This window comes from Brachionichthys hirsutus, chromosome 14, assembly GCF_040956055.1.
Source record: "Brachionichthys hirsutus isolate HB-005 chromosome 14, CSIRO-AGI_Bhir_v1, whole genome shotgun sequence".
Lineage (NCBI taxonomy): Eukaryota > Metazoa > Chordata > Actinopteri > Lophiiformes > Brachionichthyidae > Brachionichthys > Brachionichthys hirsutus.
The window spans coordinates 6,730,430-6,755,094 of record NC_090910.1 but is presented as its reverse complement, the minus strand read 5'-3'; the positions used below and the strand labels follow the sequence as shown (position 1 = coordinate 6,755,094).

The following is a 24,665-nucleotide window of genomic DNA, read 5'->3' as shown; positions in this document are numbered from 1 at the left end:
CAGAAAGAGGAAACGGAGTTTGATAAAAGCGCCACATTTTTTATTACCTCGGCCAAGGAGGTTATGTATTTGACGGCGTTTGTGACCATTTAGATCCCATTAAATGTTGAAAGCATTTTTCATTGTTGGTGTATAAAGATACCAAGAACAATTGATAACATTTTGATGATAATCCGGATCACCATGTGGATCCAATCATTTTTTTATTTTTTTTATTTTTAAGCATGCATTTAATACATCATTACCTATGCCAATGTTGAATTGAATCTAAAAAATGTAAATTAAGTAATACTTAGATTTTTGGTGCAAGCGGAATGAGCTGCTTGGTGGCCATTTAGTAAAAAAAAAAAAGAAAAAGGGCAGGGGCACAATGAGTATGTCATCCAATGTAATGATATACAAATGCATATTCTGTTGTTGGTTTATTAGAATAGTTACTCTTCTATTTAAAATAGTGCATTACTGAAAATGAGCCTGTTCAATGACACATAGCACATGTGCTACCCTGAGGGAGCGTTGGTCCTGGACTCCTTGATGGTGCTGCTCAGGACATTCCTTAGGTCTTAAATACTCCCCCACGTGATTTAGATTAAAATACTGTTCCTTAATGGAAATGCTGGCATTAGCTCTTGATCTTTGTTCCTCATTATACAGATTACATGGTGTGACAAGTCACAAGGATGATGCTCATGTCCAGCGAAGCGGAGGGAATGTGCTACATTCGACTGCATTCTGCCGTCATGTTGAGATGGTACTGGAAGTACATAAAGACCTTCAATTATCTCACTGTTAAACTCACAGAATGTTCCACTCCACTTAAAATTTTACTCAAGTGTCACATGTGTAAAGTATCTAAAAAGGTTATGCCAACAACTTTAAGAATAACTACATTTAGGAAATACTATCAGAATTCACAAACATCGTAACGTTTACTTTAAAGTACAAACATGAACAACTGCAATATGATTTACGGCATTACAGGTCTAATTTATTTATATATACATATACCTATATCATCTAAACTATCATCAACATCAGTGCCTTCATAAAAGCATGTCTTTAGTCGATGTGCCCCTTTCACTGCCAGGCGATGCCGACCATGTCGCAGCTGATCTGCCACAGCTTTTGGGCCAAGTCGTCGTCAGAAGCAGCCCTTGAGCAGCTCGCCGTGGCGCAGTCACTAAGCATTCAGAGGGAGGGGAAACAGCCATTACTACCAGCATGTTGCATTTTAGTGCCTGCTCAATAATAAAAGGTAAAAAATAGGCGACACTCCCCTCTTTAGTATTAACCCCTTTGTTAGTCTGAGCAGCAGAAGCTGGCGCTCTACATTTTGCAGGTTGGCTGAACACACCATCCTGTACCTGAAATAGCCTCCGCTCTGGCCGTCCAGGCTCGGCTCCACGCTGCAGTAGATGGTGGTCTGCGCTCCCTCCACTGTAGTCTTGGTGAAAACCCTGAAGATCTTCACCGCCAGCTGGACACACTGGTGCTGGTGCCTCCACAGGTCTGACTGCACCACCCCCGGGTGCAGGGAGAACACGCACACTCCTGTACCTGTATCAGGTATACAGTCACTCACACACTGTCGTGCTGTGATTCTGTACACATTTATGTAACATATGTATTTCTAAAGAAAATATATTTTGAGTGAAGTGTACAGTTGTTCAAATAATTGGAAGCATTACTCTAGTTGTAATCTAGAGTCTCATCTCACCTTGTAACCGTTTTGCGAGAGAGCGCGCAAAGAGCACATTGGCTAGTTTGCTCTGTCCGTATGCCTTCACTGTATCATAGCTCCTCTCACTGTTGATGTCATCTAGCCGAAGCCCGGTCCAGGTGTGGGCCACCGACGCCACGACTATAATACGGGCAGGAGCTGAACGTTTGATAAGGTCTAGCAGCAGGTACGTCAACAGGAAGTGACCTGCGGAGATACACACATTACAATGAGTTTTTACTCCCCAGGGAATCTAAAATAAGTACTTTTTTTAGAAGGTGTCCCAAAGAGAATTGTCCACATGCCATGTGATTGCCTGCTTCAAATATGATGCACTTAATGAGATGCAATAATCATCATTCTTAACTTGTATATGGTGGAGACTGAAAAAGGAGGAGGGGATGTCCAGTAAATAAAACTTTGGTTCATCAAAAGAGGAGAAAAATGTATTCATTTTCTTTTGATCTTTGAGACCTTCATTCATGTCAGGTCATCCAATCAAAATTGAGGAAATGTGTCTATTTTGAGGAATTAAAGCAAACGACACCAAAGTTAGCATCAAAAATGACTTTAGAGAGAGCTTTGAATGGAACCCCTGTCGACCCACTTAAAGACCTGACTTGAATATCTTTGCTTCCCTCACTATTGTTCTCCATTTCCTGTTTTACTGATTATCTATTCGGTTATTTTTAAAACATACATATAGGAACACATATATTACAGATCACCATGTGGATGGTGTAAATCCAATTAGGAGGGGAGTGAGCTGCTTGGTGGAGGTCTGAGCGCTTTTCTAGCTTTTAAGTATTATTTGATATTGGAAAAATATATATCCTAACGTTTTTAGTAGGGGTATCCCTCCTATCAGTATCCAACCATTTTAATAAAGTAAAACAAAATAGTCCACCTTGACTTTGGAGCAGAAAACAACAATTTGAAGTCTCTCTGCAATTCATCTCACTAACAAACAGTACAACTGATTAAAGCACAGTGTAATAATTCTGCAGAAGCTCCAGCATTCAAAAATGACTCACCCAAATGATTGACACCCAACTGCATTTCAAACCCATCAGCAGTCTTGGAGTAGGGACACATCATGACACCCGCATTATTGATCAGGACATTCACCTGTTTCTCCTCTGAAAAGAACATCCCACACAAACACAAAGCACAGTGAAGAATCAGTCAAAAGAATGAGCTCCAGTGTTTTGCTCACAGACTTGCTGACAGGAGGCAGAATGCACAGAATTACCAACCTGCCGTACTTCAGAGAAACTTTTCCAGGAGCCTATTGGAGGAACTGTGTGCAATGAGGTAAAGCCACACTGAGCTGCCCACCTTTGTTAATCAATTCAGCAAACGCTCTGATAGACTTGGTGTCAGACAGATCCAGTTTCCTGCTGACGAGGTTCTCGTTTCCCGTGTCTTCCAAAATCTCCGTTCTTGCCTCTTCTGCCCTCTCTAGGTCCCTGCAGGCCATCACGACACGCGCTCCTGAAAACAACGGAGGTCACGACTCATGAGTCCGTCCCAACCCCCTGATTCCATATTTCCCTGCTTCTCAATGCACACATAAATCCCAAGTCATGCTTGTGGGCCACCCGCAGCTCTGACTTGTGTTCTGAGGATCTATGAAGAGACCTGAGTGGGAACACATGAGAGGAGCCTTCACCAAACGTCTTGTGGCGTTGAGATAACAATGCGTCGCCACAATGCAATTTATTTTATTGAATTTCTGATTCATAGAGTTTTTGTAGATTTGAAAGACAAAATAATCACTTCCTTAAATTACTGCAGATATTTTACCATACAAGTTGTTATTTCCCTTATTGACTTTTATAATGGGTAAAACCGACATCAGAGGGAGTGTTGCAGTCACACATTTATGTCACTTATACTGATTTCCATGCATTTGCATCTGAGAATAATAATTTGTCTCTTTCAGTCTGTTCAGCTGACTGAGGATCGACGCTGTTGCTATTCGCTGCCGTCACCTCAGAGAAAACTATGTTTCATCTCGAACAAAATGTAGAGAATTTTAAAAGACACACATTTCCTTGCCTCGCTCCACGCATTGTCGGAGGATGCGAGAATAAAGACGCAAGTCAAAAAGTGTGAAAAAGAGAACAGACTTCTTTTCGTCCCTTCTCATTGCGCTAAGGTGAAGCCAAAACTTGCGAAGGTTTCTGCACTTGCTGGAACAGACTCCAGTCCATTTATGCTCCAGAGTGGGAATAAGCCAGTGTAACAAATACAATGATGGGTGTGTGTGTGTGTGTGTGGGGGGGGGGGGGGGGGCATTTTGCTATGAACCCTCTACTTGTTCTTGCAGGTATGGCGGTGCCAGCAAATCCCATAATGTTTTAAATCACAAGACAAAGAAATGATCAGCCATTATACCTTGCTGAATATAAACCTGACAGTGATTAAGACAAATTTTCCAAACACAGCAGGATTTAATCCTTGGAGTTTCCAAGCTTCAAAAGATTTGCTCATTTGCAGGCATATAAGGCCAACTACTCCAATGGAGGAGGACGTGTCTCCATGTCTCCATGGTGCTTCCAATCCTCTTCTAATGTTCTATAAACTCTCATTTAGCCAACTGCTCTGCTCGCATGAGCACAACACCCCCTCAGCTGTGTCGCTTCAGACACAAATTACAATGCATTCTCCTTAATGAGCCCGGAAAGGAGCCATTAATCAGATGGAGCGTAGCGTCTGCCTCCCGTCACAGTGTCTTTGTTTCTCCCCCCCCCCGTTGTTCCCATGTGGAAAAATCCTACTGTTCTCGCAGCCAAGTTCACTCAATTAAATGACACAGTAAACAGCGAGAATGGAAGAGGGGTCGAGTTAAAAATCATCTCGCAGATGATTACGCAGCATGACACATGCACGGATAACATCAGCATGCAAATAAGGAAAATACTTGAAAGATGCCTGCATGTTCTGCATATTTAGACTAATAATGTGCGGTTATGAATAGAATATATATAGAAATATGAATAGGATTAGAGGCAGTCTTCAGTTTTCATCACACAGTGACCCGAGGAGCCTCCTTCTGTTATGAAACCTTCCACATCTAATCTACTGAAAACCGATAAAGTAATTTGGCAGTGCTCCCTCCAGAAGCAACGGACAGCGCATTATTATTATGCCTCTCTAGACTGGAAGTAATGATTCTTTTTTTTTTCACCTCTCATTTCTCAAGATGCTGCAAGATAATAGCATGTTGACATGCATCGCATAGAGTCTAGACTATTGGACAAAAATAAGATATCCATGTGCCAATAATGTGAGTGAAAACAAACACACATGTTATTCTCTTTAAAAAGGAGAGGCGGGTGCCATGCTGGGCAGACAAATGAACAAACTGAATCACCTATTGGACAGTTTTCAAAGAAGTGTATTTGTGTGTATGCGTATCCCCCCCATCACTCTTTGTTGCCTGCCTGACTTTAGGAGGGGAGCAGACCCTCACAATACTCCCTCTGTCCCCTTGATGTCACATCTGTCATTCATCACTGCTGTTTTGAATTTTCACGGGTTCAAACCGCTTCTTAATCTCCCATCATTTTGGCCTTGGAATACGTTAAAGTTATGCCTCTCACACCGACTCGTTATGAAAATCCCTTCAGCCTGATATTCCCACCAAAACAAAAAGAACATTGGATTAACAAAAGAGGAGGATTAAGCCCGATTCTATGGTGGTGTGAGGACAGAGGTCACGCTTAAAGGTCACATTTAATAGCTTTAAAACCACCCATGCATCGGACGTGTTTCACTCCAGGGAAAAGAGCGGCTTGTGCAGAGGGTGAAAGTTGGAGAAAATGAAAGAAAAGACAGCAGGGCATGGACACATTGATGTAATGGAGCCAAAAATAAAGACAAGTGAAGACATGGGAGGAAAAGGCTGTACCTCTTCTTGCCAGGTCCCTGGCAGTTTCTTTGCCAATCCCAGTGTTAGCTCCAGTGATGATGACCGTTTTCCCATCTAACCGCTCCTCTGTGGACCAGCGGTTACAGCACACGCTTCTGGATAAAGCACACACACAAGTAAACCAGCAATGGTGGAAAACAAAGTAATAAAGTAATAGCTGTCAATTGTCTGAGTTGAGACATTCAGCCTACAAAAGACATTTAGAAATCTTTGTTTTAAACATAATGCCTACACACACACACGCACACACACACACACACACACACACACACACACACACACACACATATATCCTCCACATAAAATAGATAATCCATCTCTTTATTCTTTGATTATGAAATTACAACATTTGTCTAATTTCCTTTTTTTTTTTAGTTATGAAAACATTCTAAGTCATTGTGACAGATCTATAAGACAGAAACAAGAGAGTGGCAAGTACTGCACAAATAATTAACAACAATTAAAACGCCTGAATCGACGCAAATTTTCGGGAACGGAACGGTAAAAATCCGAAATACCTCGAACGTAGCTGATGCGTTCAAGATCATGCCTTTAACTTGTGATTTTTGTTCTTCTTACCTGCAGTACATTTTTCCACTTTGGCCAGAAACGACTTTTCCTCCTCCAGCGCTCCAAACAGTTCGTGGCTGAACGTCGTGCTTGTCATCTCCTCCTCCTCCTCCTCCCACAAAAGCGTTTGTCATGGAAACGCCTCGGCTGGGCCAATCAGGTGCGAGCTGACGCGTAATTGATGCTGGAGTTCAGGAGGCAGGGAAACAACAGGCTGTGCCCCCGACCGACTCCGTGGCCGTGCACCGTCACACGTAGCTCACGGGCCGAGCTGTCCCATTCACGTGGAATATGAAACAAACTCCACGAATAATCCAAATAGGTAAAATAAATAATGCATTTTCAGAATCAGTAGCCTCGTTTTTGCTAATCATTAAAATATTGCAACATTGCATCCTGGCCACTTGAGGTCTCTCCAGGATCAAATCTCAGCAGATTGCCGGCGAATTTTTTTTTATTGTCTGCTGTCTATTCACACATTTGCTGCCGAATATTTATTTTTAGTTCCTGATACAATCAATAAACATCAGAAAAAGCCGCCCCCCCCCCCCCCCCCCCCCCCCCCAAAAAAAAGCATGAGAACAGCTTGGAGTGACAGCAATATATTTATTGACTCCATGATCTCCATCTTCCGGCAGAATGATGGAACTGCCAGGGAGCAGGGCTGGAGGTCGACCTAGGAGAAGATACATGGACGTAGTGAGGGAGGACATGACAGTGGCTGGTGTTTGGGGAGGACGATGCAAGGGACAGGGTGAAGGTTGATTTGCTGAGGAGACCCCGGACGGGACAAGCAGAAAGTCCAGTAGTCCATCATGTCTTTCTCAATTTTGCTCCAATAAAAATTCTTCATGTCAAATTCTATTGCAGTGAAGCCACATTTAAATCCTGCTTGCATCCCAGCATACGTCACATTTTCAGCACTCCTTGCATACAGGAAATCACCTCATGAATATTACTTCATAGCATGTAGGAGAGCCAACATAAGACCACTTTATCTCCAGCGGACCCCCAGCATGTGGCAGCTTATCGCCCACAGCTTTAAGGCAGTGGCGTCGTCCTGACCTGCCCTGCAACTCTCAATTTTGGCGCAGTCCCTGTGAGGACAGGAAAGACAAGACAGGGATTAATGTCCTCTTTATGCAGGCTAATGTGTTTGTCTTTTAGTTTTAAAATGCCTTTTCAGACACTTTGATCACCCTCTACGGGGATTTTGTGCAACATTAAGGAGGGAGCGGCTTGCTACCCTATGGTTTTAACTGACTTGTAGTGTCCTCCGGTGAGCAGCTGGTTCTCAGGCGTGACGATGCAGTAGATGGTGGAGTAGGCTCCCTCTGCCGGGGTCTTGATCAGATAACTGAAGGTCTTGACAAAGTTCTGAAGGAAATGCGGGACGTGCCGTGTGATGTCAGTGTTCACAGAACCGGGGTCCACAGAGTAAGTCGTTACACCTAGAACTGTGAACAAAGGGATGCATTTAGGGACGGAACTTCCTCTCAAATGGAGTTGATGTTCATGCCAACGGCACAAAATAAGATGGTATTATGTCTGCATAAAACAATATATTAATATGTAATATATTTTTTTTTAAAAGCAATATACACCCTCTATAAATATCTATAATACTGATCATTCAACTTGAACTAAAGAAAACCTTTCATTGTTCAAACACAAAATGTTACATCAAATAAGGTATAATTGGGCTATGGATATGCTTTGGAATATTCAATATTTATTTTATATGTGATTAGATTCCTGTGGCAGATAATCTGGGATTTATGGAAGAACAGTTTTCAATAAACAATTGCATCATTCACCAAATAAAATTTCTCCTCCTTCCATCTCTTGCCCAGAGCGGCTGTGGTTAAGGCATGAGACTCTCACACTGGCTAAAGATGAAGATTTAGCGTTTCATGCACAAAGACAAAGCAGCACAGAAAAACACACACACAAACAGTACATAACCTACCATCTGTCACATGCGCACCCTTACCCTCAGTCCTTTTGGCCAGCTCTCTGGTGAACAGCACATTGGCCAGCTTGCTCTGCGCGTAGGCCTTTGCAGGGTGGTAGCCTTCCTCGCTTTTCAAGTCATCAAACTGGATCTTACCAATGTTGTGTGCAACTGATGTCAAATTGATGACCCGGGATGGAGCGGAGAACTTCAGCATGTCAAGCAGCAGATAGGTTAAGAAGAAATGACCTGTAGTGGAAGAAAGCAGGTGAAACAGAGGGAGACGCAGGAGGAGCAAAAGAGGAAAGGAGCAGGGACTGCTGGGAGTAGAGGTACGACAATGGCTTATGTCTCGGCATCGCTGCAAAGATTTACTGCAAGAATGAAAACTAGCAAGAACCATCAGAAAAACCTTTGTCTGGATATCCCCACAACTGGTGTAAGTTTGCAACATGTGGATCCCATACCCAAGTGATTGACTCCGAAGTGCGTTTCAAATCCGTCCACTGTAAGACTGTAAGGACAAAGAGCCACACCTGCATTGTTGATCAGGTAGTGAAGGGCCTTCTCAGCTGGAAAACAAGATACGTTATGACATCATAGTTTAATAAAGTCATTTATACTGTAGTTTGGAGAAAGTGGTGTGTGTGTGTAGGTGTGTGTGTGTCTGCTACCCACAGTTGTAGACGCTCTCAGCAAACAGGCAGATGGATTTGGTGTCAGCCAGATCCAGGAGTTTGGCAACTACCTTGGCTCCCTTCACTTCCCTGATGATGTCACGGGCGGCTTGTTCTCCCTTCGCCATGTCTCTGCACGCCAGGATCACCCGGGCTCCTGTGGAGTGGACATTAATGCCCCTTGATGACAGCTGCATAACTGCAGAGCCCGTTCATGCTGAAATTGCAACAAGTTAAGGTGCGGCTGAGACTCTCTGCTCTGATTTTGTGCATTTCACTGGCGTGATTTAGTTACTTGAAAAGGGAACTCGAAATCAGCTTTGTGCACACAAACAAGGAACTTGACTCCGGTTTAACATGCTCACAAAGTACAGGCTTGATGGGCATTTAAAGTTGGGCAAAAAAGATTTTAAAAAATCACAGAAGATAATAAATGCAGTAAACTTCTGATGCTTATATAACCTTCATTTAAAAGTGTTTTCCGGTAAAACAAAGAGCCTCTAAGTGGCTCTCATTTGACTGCCATTAGTTCTGTTTGCTTGCCTCTGCCGGCCAAATCCTTGGCTGTCTCTTTGCCTATTCCACCACTGGCTCCTGTCACGATGGCCGTCTTCCCCTCGAGACGCACATTTGAAGACCACTCGGGGATAAACAGGGACCTGGGAAATGTGCAACATGAAGGCATGAAACCATGAAGTCACTTGAAGCATCGGCACCAGCATACATCCAAACATTTTATCTTGTGTTTTTCTGGTGACGATGTTAAAAACTTCTCACCTGATTGCTTGCATTTTTTTTGAGGTTTGTATAATCCAAATGGAATATTCCTCGTGGGGGTTTGTCACAGCTGATAGCTCAAAAGTCGGCTCCAAACATGCAAAAGGCAGGACGACAGGAGAATGGCGCAGAGACAGTGGAGTGAGGGTGTATTTGGAAGATACAGATCCCTCTCTGTTGAAACTCTGTCATTGTAGCCAATCAATCAGTCAAGCTCCCATGGCAACGATCACATGAAGAGGAAAACGAAGTGGATGATTCAGCGGCTGCCCTTCTTCCTGCAAGGGCCTAAACGCCAAATATCTGTGCGCGATGAATGCGCCATTTCCTATAATGATGCACGAATCCAAGTGAAGTTATATGAGTTATATGAGACATGCAATGCATCATATGCTCTCATCTGTGCAGGAGCCGGATAGCCTGATTGTACAATTACCGGCGGGGGGGGTGTGATCCTACATACAACTGTCTGTGCAGAAGAGTCGCTGCTGCTGAAATGAAGACCCCGGATCCACAGGTGAGCCGGCTGTGGTGTCATCATTTCACCGCAGTGGATTTTCTGGTGCTTTCCAGGGGAAGCTCTCAGTTATCAGGTCGCTGTTATACCGACTGCTGATTGGGGTCACTTTTATTTGATCCCTAACAGAGCAGAACCTGAGGAAAAGCCTATTTTTTTTGTCCACCTCGGACGCGTCGCCAGCGCAAGTGGGGCTACAGAGACAGACAACTGTTGACACACACACACACATACACTCATACACTCGGGACGATTTCGAGCAATCAGTTCACCTAAATTGTTTTGTTGTTGGAGGCGGGAAGAAAACGGAGAACCCGGAGAACACCCACGTGGGCACGGGAAGAACATACAAACTCCACACAGATTAGATCCGAACCCGACAGGTGACAGTGCTAACCACTACACCACCGTGCTGCCCTACTCTATTTTGTTTTATTATTATTGAAAAATTGTGTACATGTTTGTAAATGAGTTGTGTGTCTGTATTAGAACATTTGAATCAATATCTGGTCTGTGAACAAACAAAGCCTCCCTTTGTTCTTTTTATTGGAGCACAGCGACCACTAGAGGGTCGGCTGCGATGTCCTACATGTTCTCACTGAAAAGACTAGGATAGATTGTTTTCTAACACATGGAAGGTTTTTTTTTGGGGGGGGGGGGCATTTGAATCTATAGCCAGGTTCTGTGTTGGCCGCCCAGCCGGGTCTCATGTAAACCATGTGGAAGCTAGTCATAACTTCCTGTTTTCATAAACAACCATAAAAAGGCAGGGTGACATGCACACGCATGCACACACACACACACACACACATAAACACACTTCTGCTGACCCAAACCAGGCCTAAATGAGTGCTGCCAGCTCTTCTCATGTGGTCTCTCTCTGAAGCTAGCTGGTCTGACTATTTAGTTTATCCTCGCAGCTGCTCGCCATCCCCGAGCCTGATGAAAGGAGGCCTGTCTTGTCTGCCTGTCTGTCTGTCAACATAGGGTTAAAGACAGATGCCTCAAATGCCACACGTGTCATTAACATTTCTGCAGAAAGATTGTGTTGAGGAGATAAACGACTCACTCATCGTCAATCCAAGCTGAGAACGGTGACATTGAGAAACCACAGAATGAAGAAAAGTGACAACCCGGAAAGGATGAGATGCAAAAAAACAGATTTAATTTTCAACCAAAATATTCTGGTAGTCATTCATTGATTGATTGATATGTACATGATTCTTGGAATGCTGCATGCACATGTTGAGGCTGTGATTGAAAAATACCTTTGAACTCCTATTAATGGTTGCACTCAAACACATGCACGCCTCCAGTTACATGAGAAGAAGCGCAAAGAGGATCGAAAAAAGAAACATCAAGCGCCCTTCCAAACACAAACGCTGATCACAAATGCATCTTTGGAAATGAAACATAGACAATTTTTACTTTGTAAAATTGAAAAACAAATTAGAACCCGGAGGATTTGCTTTTCTTCATTAAGACCTGCATTATCAAAACAAAACAAAACAGGAATAGCATAGTTTATCAAATGCACAGCATTTTTTTCTTCAAGATACAAAACTGCACTTGTGGTGCAATAAGGAGAGAATGTTTTCCATCCATCCATCTTCAACCGCTTACCGGGATATAGAAAATGTTAAATTAATGTCTCATCTTTGAAAAAGAAGCTTTTAATAATAAACCCTGAAAACCAGAAAATATAAAGATCCACTCTTATCATGTTCTTCCTTTTTATTTTTATTTCTTTTTTTTCTTGATTGTGCTAGATTTTATTTGAAAATTATCAGATTTTCTACAGCATTTCCTTTCATAGCATGATTTTCTGATAGCAAATGCAATTGATTCCACATGGTGGATATAAAGTGTCAAAATGCCAAAATCTAAAGGATTAAAAACTAGACTACATTGAAAAACTTAAACTTTGGCAACTTAATAAAGGATTGGGGGGGGGGGGGGGGTAAATGTCTATAAAGACCAAGCTGCAATTTCTGTGCAAAAATAAAAGCATGACATTGTTCCAGTCTGAATCAATTTCTCATCAGTGTTTGTAATGGAAGGAGTTTCCATTATAAAAAGCCTGCAGCTTTCCACCTGGAAAAAACTACTTCAGAGAGACCTCGGATGAAATTCAGCGACCACTGTGTAAAATTTAAAAGATAAAATTTATAATTTTAAGTAAAAGTCTTCCTTCATTTTTCCTGGGACAGAAAGTTGATATGGTAGACATATTATTTCAGACTCTTAGATAGATTATGATGGTCACTTTCCAACTGGCCGCTCCTCTACCACTTCCTGGACTGGTAGCGTCGCATCTTGCAAGGCACTGTGGGAAATGGATTCCCCTGGTAAGATCAGGCAGTTCTGAAAAAATGGGGCTGTCTCGTCAGCCTCTTCCTGGACAGGACTTCCGAAGGCATCGTCCTGCTCCGTCCCATCGCTGCCCAGAGACGTCTGGCTGACGTAGACAACGATGACATCGCCGCTGAAGTTCATCACCTTACCGCTAGAGATGAAGGTGGTGTTGTGGTTTCCAGACACCTGACCTGAATGGAAAGATGTGTGGGGAGAAGAGAAGAAGAGGAGGTGTGGGAAAAGGGAAATGTGTTGAAATATCTATGTATCTATATGCACATACACGTATTTGGAACTATTGTGGAAGACACTTCTTCGAATTTCCTCCCTACACACGCAGATGGAGCTTCCTGTACGCATGACGTAAATGAGAGGGGTCTATTTCTCGGCTAAACCTCTGATGACAAATTGACAGTGGGTGTAGTGATCGTGCAGAGTGACCACAGAAACGCCAGAGCTACATAGACCACCGTACTGTATCCTCTCTGCCTTCGATGATTCTAGCTATTTTTTTTTAGCGTGAGAAACTCAAGATCTCTGAAAACTCAGAAGTTGACACGAGTTTAAGCTGAAACAGACACGGATGAATAAAAGAAAAAAGTGTGGTTCAACTCTTTCTGACCTTTATTCCATCCAGTGGTGGGCGACTCCAGATGAGGACGTTTTATGATTTATCTCAGTTTACTGTTACTTTACTTGATACCACAAAACTTCAAGAACAACAAAAATCTTTGTTCAGATTTACTGGTGCCCGTGCAGTTTCTCACATATCTATTTCCTATTTTTGTCTTGGAACCGATCTTTCTCCACATTTACCTTCTGGTTCCAATTTTATCCAGCCTTCTGTCTGCCTTTCAGCTGACAGAACCAGCCAACCCTCTGTGACTCACAGCTAATGCCTCGTCTAATCACACACACATGCACTTGCACGCACTCACACACACACACACACACACACACACACACACACACACGCGTACACGTGGCGCAACGACCATTTGCAATGTAAGCAAACTGACACTAGCAGACACTTATACTCGACACGCTGAAAAAGTCAGACACAACTGCACACTTGGAGAGCGTAACTGAGTTCCCACTCTGGATGCCTTTCCCAGAATACGAGTCACAGGGGTTGAAAGTATGTCATTTAACTTAGAAAACAAACTCCTATAGAACCAATCTTCCTGTCTCAGTCTCAAACAAAATTGCAGTTCTACAATGTCCCCTCCAAGATCTTTATGATTTCGCTTGGGCTGCAGTCTGTTGAGCTGCTCCTGAACAAATGGATAAGGACCGCCCGATAGTTGCCTGATATTTAAATAACACTTTGCAGGAAAATCCATTTGATCACGTGCCATTATTGAATGATGGGAAATGGGGTTTATGTCAACCCGACAAATGTGTAATTCATCCACCCAAGTCATCAGTGAGAGTAGAAAAAACATCTTCACAAGTTTGGACTGTTTTTGTTGGGTGGCCAGGGCCATAAAAGCATTACTCAAGTCGTGCACATCTTGCTTAAATTAAAACTGTGGCCACTTTGTGCAACCCTATGGAACTCTGGGTAAACAGGAGCGCTCTAGATGGCATGTTTCACATTGGCGCATTGACATCGCGTTAGAGTGTGGTTCCCTGGCTCGTCAGACACACACATATCTTATTCCTGCTCCCTGTGCGGTCCCACCGAAGTTCGGGATCCAAGTATCAATATTGGTTTTAATAAAAACACATTTCTTGGAAACAATCAAATGTCTTATTCTCACAATAAAACCAATCCTCTGTTGCATGCTTACCAGGTAATACCCCGGTTTGAGCTAACCGCGTCCCAATCAGGCTGCTCTGATAATACCATAACAGCTCAGTGTTTCAGGCACAGTAAATATGCCTCCCAGACTTTTTTCTTTCTTTTCCTATTTTGGCAGTGAAAGAAGTTCTCAGTTAGAACAATTCAAGTTTAACCACGTGGCAGTAAAACTTTCCATTAAACCAACATTAACTTAATTCTGTTATTCTTGGTGGCCAGTCCCACCTATTCTGTGGTGAGGGAGCATTGCTGTGTAGTACATCAAATTATATATGGCTATGACCATGTGGCAATGCAGTGGTGAGTGCCTACATAAACAGAGAGCACAGGATCCACGATGCAGACAACACTCTGCTCCCACAGTCGTCATAATGATCTGTTATCCCCTTAGCACACAAACATTGCGCGTTCAGTTTTCGTTGACATTGATGGGTGGTCATACCAAAAGTATCCAGGAATTATCCGGTGCCATAACATCTTTGTGTTCTCTCGAGAGCTACAAATAGACTTTCTGGGAATGTACACGCTGATATATGGAAGCCTAATTTACACAACGAAAGTAAAAAGTTCAGCAGTAAAAAAAAAAACTGTCTGTCTATGTCTTACAATCATTATAAACTAAGTCACGTAATGAGACAATAACATTAACTTTAATTAAATTACCTTATTCAAATAGTATCCAAATCAAATCAAAAGATGTTGAATGTATATAATTATAAAGCTTGATAGTCAAGCATGAAAAATATTATACAACAGTTGTACATCTTTAGTTACAATTTTGATTCACACACTGATGCTAACTTTGATTGACATGTCATATATATATTTTAACATACAAAACGCTTTCCTCTATCTGGTGGAAATGGACCTCCAACACGGGAATTAAAATGTTGACCCACCTGAGGTAAGAGTAGGTTCCGCCAGCTGACTATGGAGACTCTCAGGTGTGCACTGCAGTTCTGATTCCACAGATGAGAGCTTTTTCCCTCTGCCATCCCCCCAGTTAAGCCCTTGGCCTTGCTCTGGGCTTGAGGCCTCTGGGGACTTGTCCAAGTATAGATCTCCAACAGATGAGGACGTCACCAAGGTCATTGCATACGCTGTACTATTATCTGTGGAGGTGGAGTCTGTGCTAACTGGTACCGGGCTGTATAAATCCTCTTGTCTTCCAAGAGACCTGTCAGAGAGGTGAGATTTGAACTTCGGTCTCAGCTGAGAGAATGGCAACTCAGGACTAGATGGAGTGACTACAGCAGAGTTGTGGAGGAGTGGTGGGGAAACGGAGACAAGAGATGCAACTCCTGCCTCACTTTTGGAATCCTTCCTGTCTTTATTCCCATTATTTTCTGCTCTAACGCACAAAGTTTTCTCCTCTTTCCTATTTTCATCCCCATCAAGTCCTCGACAAGAGCAGGTTCCTGGACTCCCGGGGCTGACAGCCTGGCTGCAGTCCTCATTCTCCCCTACTTCCAATGGCTCCCGGATGGGCATCACGCACGCACAAGATCCTGCCAATAGAAGCGACACACTCCTGACCTCCTCCTTTTCTGACACCTCCTCAGGTTCTCCAGATCCTTCAATCTGATCCTCCTTTAATGTCTTCTCCTTGGTCCCTTCTTCATCTGCTATTTCCCCTGTGAGGGCCAGTGATACTTTAGCATCAGGACCAGAGTCGGAGAAGGTGCATGGAATCCCATCGGTAGGGCTGTGGGGCGCTTGACAGATGAGTTTGGTTGTCTCACAGGGGGTACATCTGGGGCCTTCATGGCCTTCTCCTCCTGCTCCACTGTGGTACAGCGGGGCTAAGGTCTCCTGCAATGACAGACACAAATAAAGAAGCATTGTGAAGGCTGTATTGATGCCTAATTATGTTCACTACAGAACCAGCTGGTTTGCTTGTCTTTTAGCAGGTCAAAATATTATAAACATATTTTGATTCGATTTTTTAAATAAGTATTGGAGTGGTTATGTATCACCCAAAAACAATGCATTGGTCTCAAACGTCTGTCTACTTTATTTATTTGTCATATATATCATGAACAATCGACTGAAATTAATTATACATGTTTTTATATTATTATTATTATCTTGCTTTTTAACCAAAAATCATCTTTACCTGTTGTATCGTAGTCCTCTTTAGATTCTGGACACAGGATCGCAGATTAACTAGAATTGAAGGGGACAGCAAAGAAACAGCATATTATACCTTAATTTAAAAAAAAAGAAAATACAAGAGCAGAAAATATTGTTGTATTTTCCAGTAGTGAACTGGGTTCTGATCCACTTGTGTACATACATATTTGTCTTGCTGGGAACTGACATGTGAGAAAAAGAATGAAATGGGAGAAAGATTCAGGACCTACCAGAAAGTAATTTCAGTTTGTCTTTATAGCAGAAGAGCAGCAGGATGAGGAGACACAGAACGGTGATCACTGGCAACACTGAAACAATCACCCAGGAGGGGGCCGCACCTGAAGAAAAACAAACAGGGGGTGGTCAAATTGATGATTGTCTCCTCTGCTTCTACTGTAAGTCACCAAAGAGTTGTAAATACCTGCAAGAGATAAAGTGCATCACACAGATTTTCTAATTAGTTTTGCGTCTTACCTGAAATAGGAGGGCCACAGACCGCATCGGCTTTAGCGCCACCTGGTTGTGCTTCGCTCCTGCCTTCAGCCTTACAACTAGAGAACAGGATTAAATCATGAAGGGTAGTTGCACGCATTCACATTCACGTTTGTCTTTATTTTCCGCGACTGTTCTACTGGCCAACCAAAAAAATCAGAGTAAAGGGGACTGCAAATAGAAGTTTTATGTACAGTGTTTCATTTTTTTTTACCATCGCCAAGGAGCTTAGGTTATTGCCGGGGTTTTCCTGTCTGTCTGTCTGTTTGTTTGTTTGTTAGCAACATACATTTAAAAGTTAGACGGATCTTTATGATATTTTCAGGAAATGTTGTGAATGTTACCAGGAACAGATAATTACATTTTGGTGGTGATCCAGTAGAGATCCAAGATTCTGAAAAAAATCTGAAGATAGGTCTTGGTCTACCGTAGACCCCATTAAATTTTGAAAGCAAAACCCCATTTACAGATTCAAAAATCAATTAAAAATATAAACTCCGACTCACTTTTACGTTTCATGGTTGGTGTAGTAGAAAGATACCAAGAACAATTTAGAACCTGTTGATGATGATCCAGATCAACATATTGATCCAAGAACCCAGATGCAGTTGAGATATCAATACCTCCGCCCAGGCGGTTGTGCCTAACTACTGATCTAACTGTGTCAATGTGAAGGTGGCGGCGGTTTGTCTCTGAGTGCTTTTCTTGTTTAAAATGCAGCAATGCTTACTTGTGTCATCATCACTGTGAAATAAATGATGAAAACGATTGAACTACGTGTGAATGTTTACACTTACTTAGTCCACTGTTTGCAGTGTTCAGCACTGTTGTCAGAAGAAAAGAAGCCTTTCTTACATGGCACGCACTTCTTCCTCCCATTAGTGTTCTCTGGAATCAACCGCATACATTGAAATAAATATCTAATCAGCAGTGTGGTGCCATTGAATGATTTTGATTCCGTGCTTTACTCACCGGCGTCCAGCTCTAGTCCAGACCCCGCTCTGCAGGCCGGTATCCTCTCACAGTATTCACAGTTAACGGGATAGCACTGGAGGCCGGCGACGCAGTGGCACGGCTCCTCCGCCACAAGGTTTTCAGGCGTCTCCATAAATCCTTTAACTGGAGTTCAAAGCACAGGAGCAGTTTAGTGCACAAGTCCTTGACATGAATAATGATTCGTGTCTGCAGCTGGCTTAAAAGATTATCCTGATAAAGATGCAAATCGATGGGAATTTATTTTCAGACATGCATTTGCATGAACAAAATTTTCCGTCAGTACTACAAAAACATTTGGTGTGATTTATCAGGGGTGTTGCCTTGATCTTGATCTGATATTGTTCTAGACGGGTTCATATTAAAAGGTATCTGTTTTTCCTTTCTCCAGTGTAAGTAAACATATAATATTTCAACATTCAATGCCTAACTAGTGGAAGCTTTCATGCTGCTTTTTGCTGTCCTGGTTCGAGCTGAACGCACTGACCTGGGTCACAGAACTTCTGCTGAAGACAGCGCGTCTCTTCGGTCCAGCCAGGCTGGTATTCGCCACGGTTACATTTGAGACACACAGTTTGGCGGGAATCAGTGCAGTCAGAAAACACACTGGAGCCTAACAGGATGAAAAGTGAGAGAGAAAAAAAAGAGGAAAAAAGACAGTTAGATTTAATCGTGCGTTGATCACAGTTAGCAGTAAAACCCTAATGAGAGAGGAGAAAAGGGAGGAAATTAACCAAATAAAAGCTTTCCTCTTTTGAAGGAGAGGCTACTCTCGGCGGTTCAGATGTAACAGTGAGTCATGTGAGTCCTTACGTGTGGTTGAGTATTTTTAGCCAAAATATTCTATTTTTAAACATCCTTCCTCTTTTGATCTTTGTGAATAGAAATCTGTTCGTATTTGATGCGATGAAACTATGTGTGTGTGTGTGTGTGTGTGTGTGTGTGTGTGTTATTACCTGGTCCACACTTCATGCAGCATCTGGAGTTTCGCAAGTAATGATTTTCATCACACTGGAGAGATTTGGAGACCACATTCTAAAAAACAAACAAACAAAAAAAACACCAAAGCACTGAATCTTAGCTTTAGCTTTTTATGTGATTCACAAAAGTGTATCTTCGACACATATTGAGGGACAACAAGGAAAACAAAAGTAGCACAGACGATCAAATTGAAATCATGACTTCTTCCATTCATATTTCTAATCCACACGTGATGGGATCTTATTTCCCATTTCCAAGGCATGCCAACAACATTTTCCAACTCTGTCAGAAGCACCTGACCACGGTACTGTGTGTCCTCCGGAACAGTCAACGAAACCCACTAGTAAGTGCATACCCAGTTTCTTCAGTAGAATCGAGTGGCGTGGCAACTCGTGAGTTGGCGCAATCGACTAAACTTGAAATTGAAAACACGTGGCTGTCGATATTGTTTCAGTTAACACGTTGTTGAACTTTGAAAGCACAAACTATAGTTTATCAAGCTCATGAAGTAAACGGTGAGTGTAAAGAAAAAGATCTCGAGGCGCTTGTTTATCTAAATTGGGTTCTCATCTCCTCTTTTGGAATTTGCTGCAATTCAGTCTGCCGATGTCTTTCAAAACTGTGATCTGTAGGATTAGCGTGCAGTAGCAGAACTCTCGTAACAAAGAAGACAAAACGGAACACGCTAACATGTGTGCGCTCAAAAAATCACGAGGAACACCAGTAAAAAAAAAAGTTATGCTTGCCACGCACTCCAAACACACACTCCAGCCTCCTTAAATTAGGGGCTGGTGAACGCCTGGCCACAATGCTGAATTAGCCAATCTGGCTGTTATGACAGAAATGATGCCAAAGCCACAGTGTCTATTTATAAATGTAGAAAAATACAACCTATATGCCTGACTGCAGCCCGAACTCAAACCAGCCTCCCTCTCTTTCTCTTTCAGCCCTTCTGAACCCCCACAGACAGACGATTATCTTAGTTTGAATGTAAAAAATGTAGGAATTAACATTGGGATTGTGATATTGTCTCCTTTTCTGTTTCTTTCTACAAACTTCAACGTCAAGTCGTTATCTTTCTGTACGGCTTAAGGCTATCAAAAATGCAATACTGGCAAGTGTTTAATTACCTGCACCCGGCCTCTTGCACATCAGCAAGTCTTTTTTTTTTTATAATCCAACCAGAAGGATAATGATGCACAGCTCTCGGAGCTTGGGCCACAGCACTAATGAGGAACACGTGCTGCAGCGAACAGAAGTACCAGAATCACAATGGTTCCCACACTTTCTAAGAACACCTACGCAGGTAGCTGGAGTTACATAGGAGCCCTAGAGCAGTGGCGGTCAATCTGCACAAGTTGGCCACCATGCACAGGAAGCCAAAAGAATGCTGGGAATTGTATTTGTTTTACCACCACAGCTAAACATTGGGCCTCTGTGATGCAAGGAAGCATGTTTTGATTCACTAAATATATATGTATGCGGAAAAAAGCTGATCCACCCTATGTGATTGTAGGTTGTCATGATGGTGAAGATGGAACAGCCTACCTCAGAACAAACTGAATGCTGCACTTGTTCAGATATAGCTGTATTTTTGAAGATATAATTGGTAAGAAATGGGAGGAATCGCTAAATGTACGGTGGAGTGAAAGGGCAGCATGAAACGGAAAGAAAATTCAAAAGAGTCACTGAATACCCTTTTTTTTTTTAAAGTTAATTCCAGGAGGTTTTGTTTGACTTTGAAAAATCAGTTGTGTGATACGATCACACAGGAGTGCTACACGGTGTGCATTCCATTTGCCACAGCAAAACTGGAAAATTTGCATAACGGCCTCAGCGGCAGTCGGCAGTGAGCCAAGAGAGGCACGGTTTGACTCTTAGGCCTCCAGAAGTTCCAGTGATCTGTGATAAGGAGGTGTAAAAGTCTGTTGCATAACAATTGAATCTTTGTTCATTGTTTGAAGAATCAATAACAGGCGCAAAGGCCTTCAAAGCATATCCTTTGTGCACCACCTGCTCAAATCAGCATATTTTCCATTTTTCCATAGCATAATATAAAGATAGTTTATGTTAAAAAATACTTTCAAACTTTACAAATAGCATTATTTGTACATACATTATCACTTTTTTTTAAAGGGTTGTGCATTATTCATCTGTTGTTCATTGTCTGATTTTAAAAACTGGCTGATCTCCTTGCTATCCCAGTCTGTAAAAGCTGGATATCAAATGACAGACAGAGCAAGTTTCTCCTGCATGTGGAAAATAATCTGGTGCATATAAAACAACATAAAAATAAAATAAAAGGAGAGCAGAGAGTCAGCACAAACAGTGAAAGCCAACAAGCTGTATATGAAACAGCAAGGATTAGAGAGGAGTGGATTGTGGGTTTTCAAAAGCCAATACATTGACAATAGTTTGTCAAAGAAAATAAAAGATAAATCAACCATTATTAGCCCAGGTGTAAAAAATGTGACAAAAGTATGGAAGTGAATTATTTTTCACTTCATTAGAACTTGGATGACTGTTGCACTGGACATCTATGCCACTGTGATAAATAAGTGAATGAACTGATACCACAAGTTTGGAAAACAATTTCCATGACAACTCTAATCTGTGTTTATTGTTTTTAATTGATCCAGCCTGAGCTTATTCTGGCTGTACATCCCTTTCGCGACACAAAGCTCCATTGTCGTTCAAGCCTGCATGCCTGATCAATTTAATATCTCTGTTGTCTGTGAAGCTAAATCCATTTTAGATCTGCATGCCTGATGCTACTTTTTGAAGACATAAACAGAGACATAGCCCTGATCGCTGATATGATGACGGCCAACTGACTTGGCTGGAATGAAAACAGATAACGTGATGGGGGACTGTTGATGTGTGGGTCAATGACAGAAAGATGGTTCGATGCAAAACAAATACAGGGATGGATGGCAAAGCATTGACCATTCAGTCCAGAAGCCATGTGGGTAGGAAAATAAATCAATCCACCGGCGCTCAGTTTATTGGGGATATGTTGAGCTTTACACTCTTTACACTCTCTACATCTTGAAATAATTTTATGTTGCTCACTGTCACAGACAGTTTCAGTTTAATGTGGAATGGGTCAGATGAAGCGGTTGGAAAACCAAGAAAATGAAGGGGAATTCTTTCAGGACACTGAGTCAGTTGTGGCGAAATCATGGTGAGAACAAACCGAAGCCAGAGCTTTGCTCAGTCACCTTAAAACGTAGATGAAAAATATTTCCTCCCCTCCATGCAGGAACTCCGTTTCCGCTCTCGACTAAAACAAATGTGACTTGAATTCGACAGAAGAATCATCTTTCATCGAGCTGTGCCATTACCTCTGACCAGGGACATGATGCTGCCCTCCTCTGGCATTAGTTCTTGCAAAAGATTTGGAGAGGCAGAGAGGAAAAAACAAGGACTAATAATGAGCATCAGTTCCAGTCAAACTCGTAACGATTCTGGTTTACAGTAAAAGGGCAGTGACAGATCACTGGTGCCCAGCAGTCCTACCACTCCAACCACAGCCTACAAGCTCCACCTGGACAGAGTTAACTCCATGGTGTAAACAACAACATGGGGAGCTTGTCATGAGCTGTTTCACCTTCAATCCGACTATGGCAGAGGATGATTTTTTATTTAAAATGCTGATGACATACTTCAGTACCAGCCGGATCAGATCGAGCTGGGATAGAATGCGTAATGAGGGGAGAAGAGCATCCAACCGCCAGTGGCCATTGTTGCGGTCAGAAGAGAGGATGTGGACTCGTCCCAGTTTCCGGTGTCCGTGCGTAAATTAAAATCATTCCCACACTTCCTCCTCAAACCCGTTTTTAAATGATCGCGGGTCTAGTCATTGCGAGTAATACAATGAAATATAGCGCAAAGGTGGGAGTGCATGCAAAGGTGACCATAAATTATTTCAAATGGACTTCAAGATTTTGTTACCGGGATAAAAAAAAAGAAATTCAAATTCTGTGTGCACCGGATGTTTTTACCTGTGCGTAAAAGTTGACCACGGCGAGGGTTATCCAGCCACGGACAATCCATCTTGTCGGGAAGTTTAGTCTCATCTCTCCTGGTCAATAAAGGATATCTATAATGATTTAAGGTTTCTTTCTTCGCCAAGACTTTGTCTCAACACCAAGACGGGACTCAAAAATCACTTATTATCGCGTGCGTAAACGCGACGGGTACTCCACGCCGCCTCCTCCGCAGGACATTCTTGCGCCTTCATCCCCTTTTGGGCAGCTGCCGATCACAACTCCCCGCTCCGCTCATGCGTCTTCTTCTGCTTTCACCTCCGCATTGTGGAGGAAACTGCATGGCACGGCTTGTAAAAATTGTGGGAGGGAGGGAACTCCACGTTGTCATGTGTGAAGAAGAAAGTCAAGTTCACCTCCCTCTGGATGACGGTGCACGAGAATGATGCGAGGTCTCTAGGGAGGGGGAGGGGGGGGAGGGGGGGGACAACAACAACCCTAGATTGACAGTTTTGCTGTCAAACGGCAGGAACAATTTATTTTAACAGTTGCGGATTACATTTTCGTGCACATCATCAAACAAGTCAGTTAAGGTTCCACAAACGGGAGGGAAAAGTATGTATGAAAAGTATAGAGTGTGGGGTCAGCAATGGCCATTACGCACGTTATTAAGTGGCGTTGCTGTCTCATGGAATCAGCCCCTCCATTACGCACGCCCCAGTGCTGAGAGGCAGAAATGCCACTGGGTACATCTCTCTCTCCAAAATTTGCATGGCAGGCTCAACCCATCCGACTTGGAAAATCATCAAGGGGAAGGAAAAGATGTGGGAATATGTTCTTCTTCAAGGTGGCAGTTAGCCTATGCAAATATTAAATTGCATGTCTCAACCATGAATGGATAAAACAGTGAATCCGATTGATGTGGGGAAAAGCAGCAGGAAAACAGGGAGGGAGACAAACACAACGTCATTCCTGAGAGCAAGTTGTACATCCAGGGAAAAAGAGAGCGTAACGTGCACGCCCTACTTGCTGCACATACTGGATAGCAATTAGATGGTTCACGGAACCCTGCACAACCACATGTCTAAAATTTAAAAGCGACTAACTTCTAGTCAACAGGTAGACATATTAAATACATTTTTAACCTATAACTCATCAGGATTTTTGTGTAGGTGAGAAAGTGACGGTTTTGAGTTGAGCCAGTGGAGGTAATGGTCCATGTCTTCCTTCCCTTCCTGTACAAACACGCCGAGAGAATTTGCTTCGCAGTTTGGCCTCTCTCTATTTCACACAGTAGCAATTATAAGAGCCAGCTCAAAGGCTTTGACCAATCAGAAACCGAGCTCAACTGTCAACACGCCCAAATCATTCACACCATTAAAATCTGTATCACAAGAAAGCTTGTTTTGATGTTTAAACAGACACCATGCTGACTTACAAGCGTCTCACTTCAAGAAGTGGCCTGGGTCAGAGCGCACGCTGTGCAGCTCTGCCAGTGGATGGCTTGTATTGATTAGCATCCACCCAGAACAAGTCAGAGTTCATAAAGTCAGCCAACTCCAGACTGCTCCTACAGGATGCTCATAAAAGCACACAGCTGCTTGCTGAACGGTTTCCATTAAAGCAACACAGAAAGAAAGACGCCACAGCTTGCTCCGGTGCCGTGGTTTTTAAAGGGTTCAGGAGTCCATGTTGAAAGCATCAAAAAAATATGATTGGCTAAGAATAAAATGCACATGGGAGTGATCCACGCCGCCGGTGCCAGT

General features: G+C 42.7%; 3 protein-coding genes across 4 annotated transcripts; all 3 read right to left on the bottom strand.

Moving 5' to 3' along the window:
- Window positions 1-1,077: 1,077 nt before the first annotated feature.
- On the bottom strand, window positions 1,078-6,247 carry zgc:112332 (uncharacterized protein LOC553712 homolog). 2 transcript variants are annotated; one of them, XM_068747979.1, is made up of 7 exons: window positions 6,237-6,247; window positions 5,637-5,752; window positions 3,059-3,214; window positions 2,755-2,859; window positions 1,718-1,927; window positions 1,365-1,557; window positions 1,078-1,180 (listed from the first exon to the last, which is right to left on the bottom strand). In XM_068747979.1, exons 1-7 carry the CDS (start codon window positions 6,245-6,247, stop codon window positions 1,078-1,080), a joined length of 894 nt encoding a protein of 297 aa, XP_068604080.1. The 2 variants fall into 2 exon arrangements, with proteins under 2 accessions (XP_068604080.1, XP_068604081.1); XM_068747980.1 differs by having other exon boundaries at window positions 5,637-5,749.
- A 593-nt stretch (window positions 6,248-6,840) lies between these two features.
- Window positions 6,841-9,649, bottom strand: si:dkey-73n8.3 (uncharacterized protein LOC100150965 homolog). Its single transcript, XM_068747776.1, has 8 exons — window positions 9,636-9,649; window positions 9,402-9,517; window positions 8,860-9,015; window positions 8,649-8,753; window positions 8,221-8,430; window positions 7,492-7,684; window positions 7,173-7,324; window positions 6,841-6,903 (listed from the first exon to the last, which is right to left on the bottom strand). The coding sequence occupies exons 1-7, from the start codon at window positions 9,647-9,649 to the stop codon at window positions 7,222-7,224; spliced, it is 897 nt and encodes a 298-aa protein (XP_068603877.1). The 3' UTR covers window positions 6,841-6,903; window positions 7,173-7,221.
- Window positions 9,650-12,414: 2,765 nt separating this feature from the next.
- Window positions 12,415-22,989, bottom strand: tnfrsf11a (tumor necrosis factor receptor superfamily, member 11a, NFKB activator). The gene is made up of 10 exons (XM_068748170.1): window positions 22,915-22,989; window positions 18,886-18,964; window positions 18,417-18,542; window positions 17,909-18,055; window positions 17,734-17,824; window positions 16,919-16,995; window positions 16,675-16,782; window positions 16,428-16,477; window positions 15,211-16,123; window positions 12,415-12,698 (listed from the first exon to the last, which is right to left on the bottom strand). The coding sequence occupies exons 1-10, from the start codon at window positions 22,987-22,989 to the stop codon at window positions 12,415-12,417; spliced, it is 1,950 nt and encodes a 649-aa protein (XP_068604271.1).
- Between the last annotated feature and the right edge of the window lie 1,676 nt (window positions 22,990-24,665).

Coding starts and splice junctions, on each gene's coding strand:
- si:dkey-73n8.3 (XM_068747776.1), bottom strand. Junction 8,754..8,859: donor TGCTGAGAGCGTCTACAACT/GTGGGTAGCAGA, acceptor CTTGTTTTCCAG/CTGAGAAGGCCCTTCACTAC. Junction 8,431..8,648: donor CTTCGGAGTCAATCACTTGG/GTATGGGATCCA, acceptor CTTCCACTACAG/GTCATTTCTTCTTAACCTAT.
- zgc:112332 (XM_068747979.1), bottom strand. Junction 2,860..3,058: donor TGCTGAATTGATTAACAAAG/GTGGGCAGCTCA, acceptor TGTTCTTTTCAG/AGGAGAAACAGGTGAATGTC. Junction 1,928..2,754: donor GTTGGGTGTCAATCATTTGG/GTGAGTCATTTT, acceptor GTATCTCCGCAG/GTCACTTCCTGTTGACGTAC.
- tnfrsf11a (XM_068748170.1), bottom strand. CDS start 22,989: ATGAGACTAAACTTCCCGACAAGATGGATTGTCCGTGGCTGGATAACC. Junction 18,543..18,885: donor CTGCATGAAGTGTGGACCAG/GTAATAACACAC, acceptor TCATCCTGTTAG/GCTCCAGTGTGTTTTCTGAC. Junction 16,124..16,427: donor AGAGGACTACGATACAACAG/GTAAAGATGATT, acceptor CTGTCATTGCAG/GAGACCTTAGCCCCGCTGTA.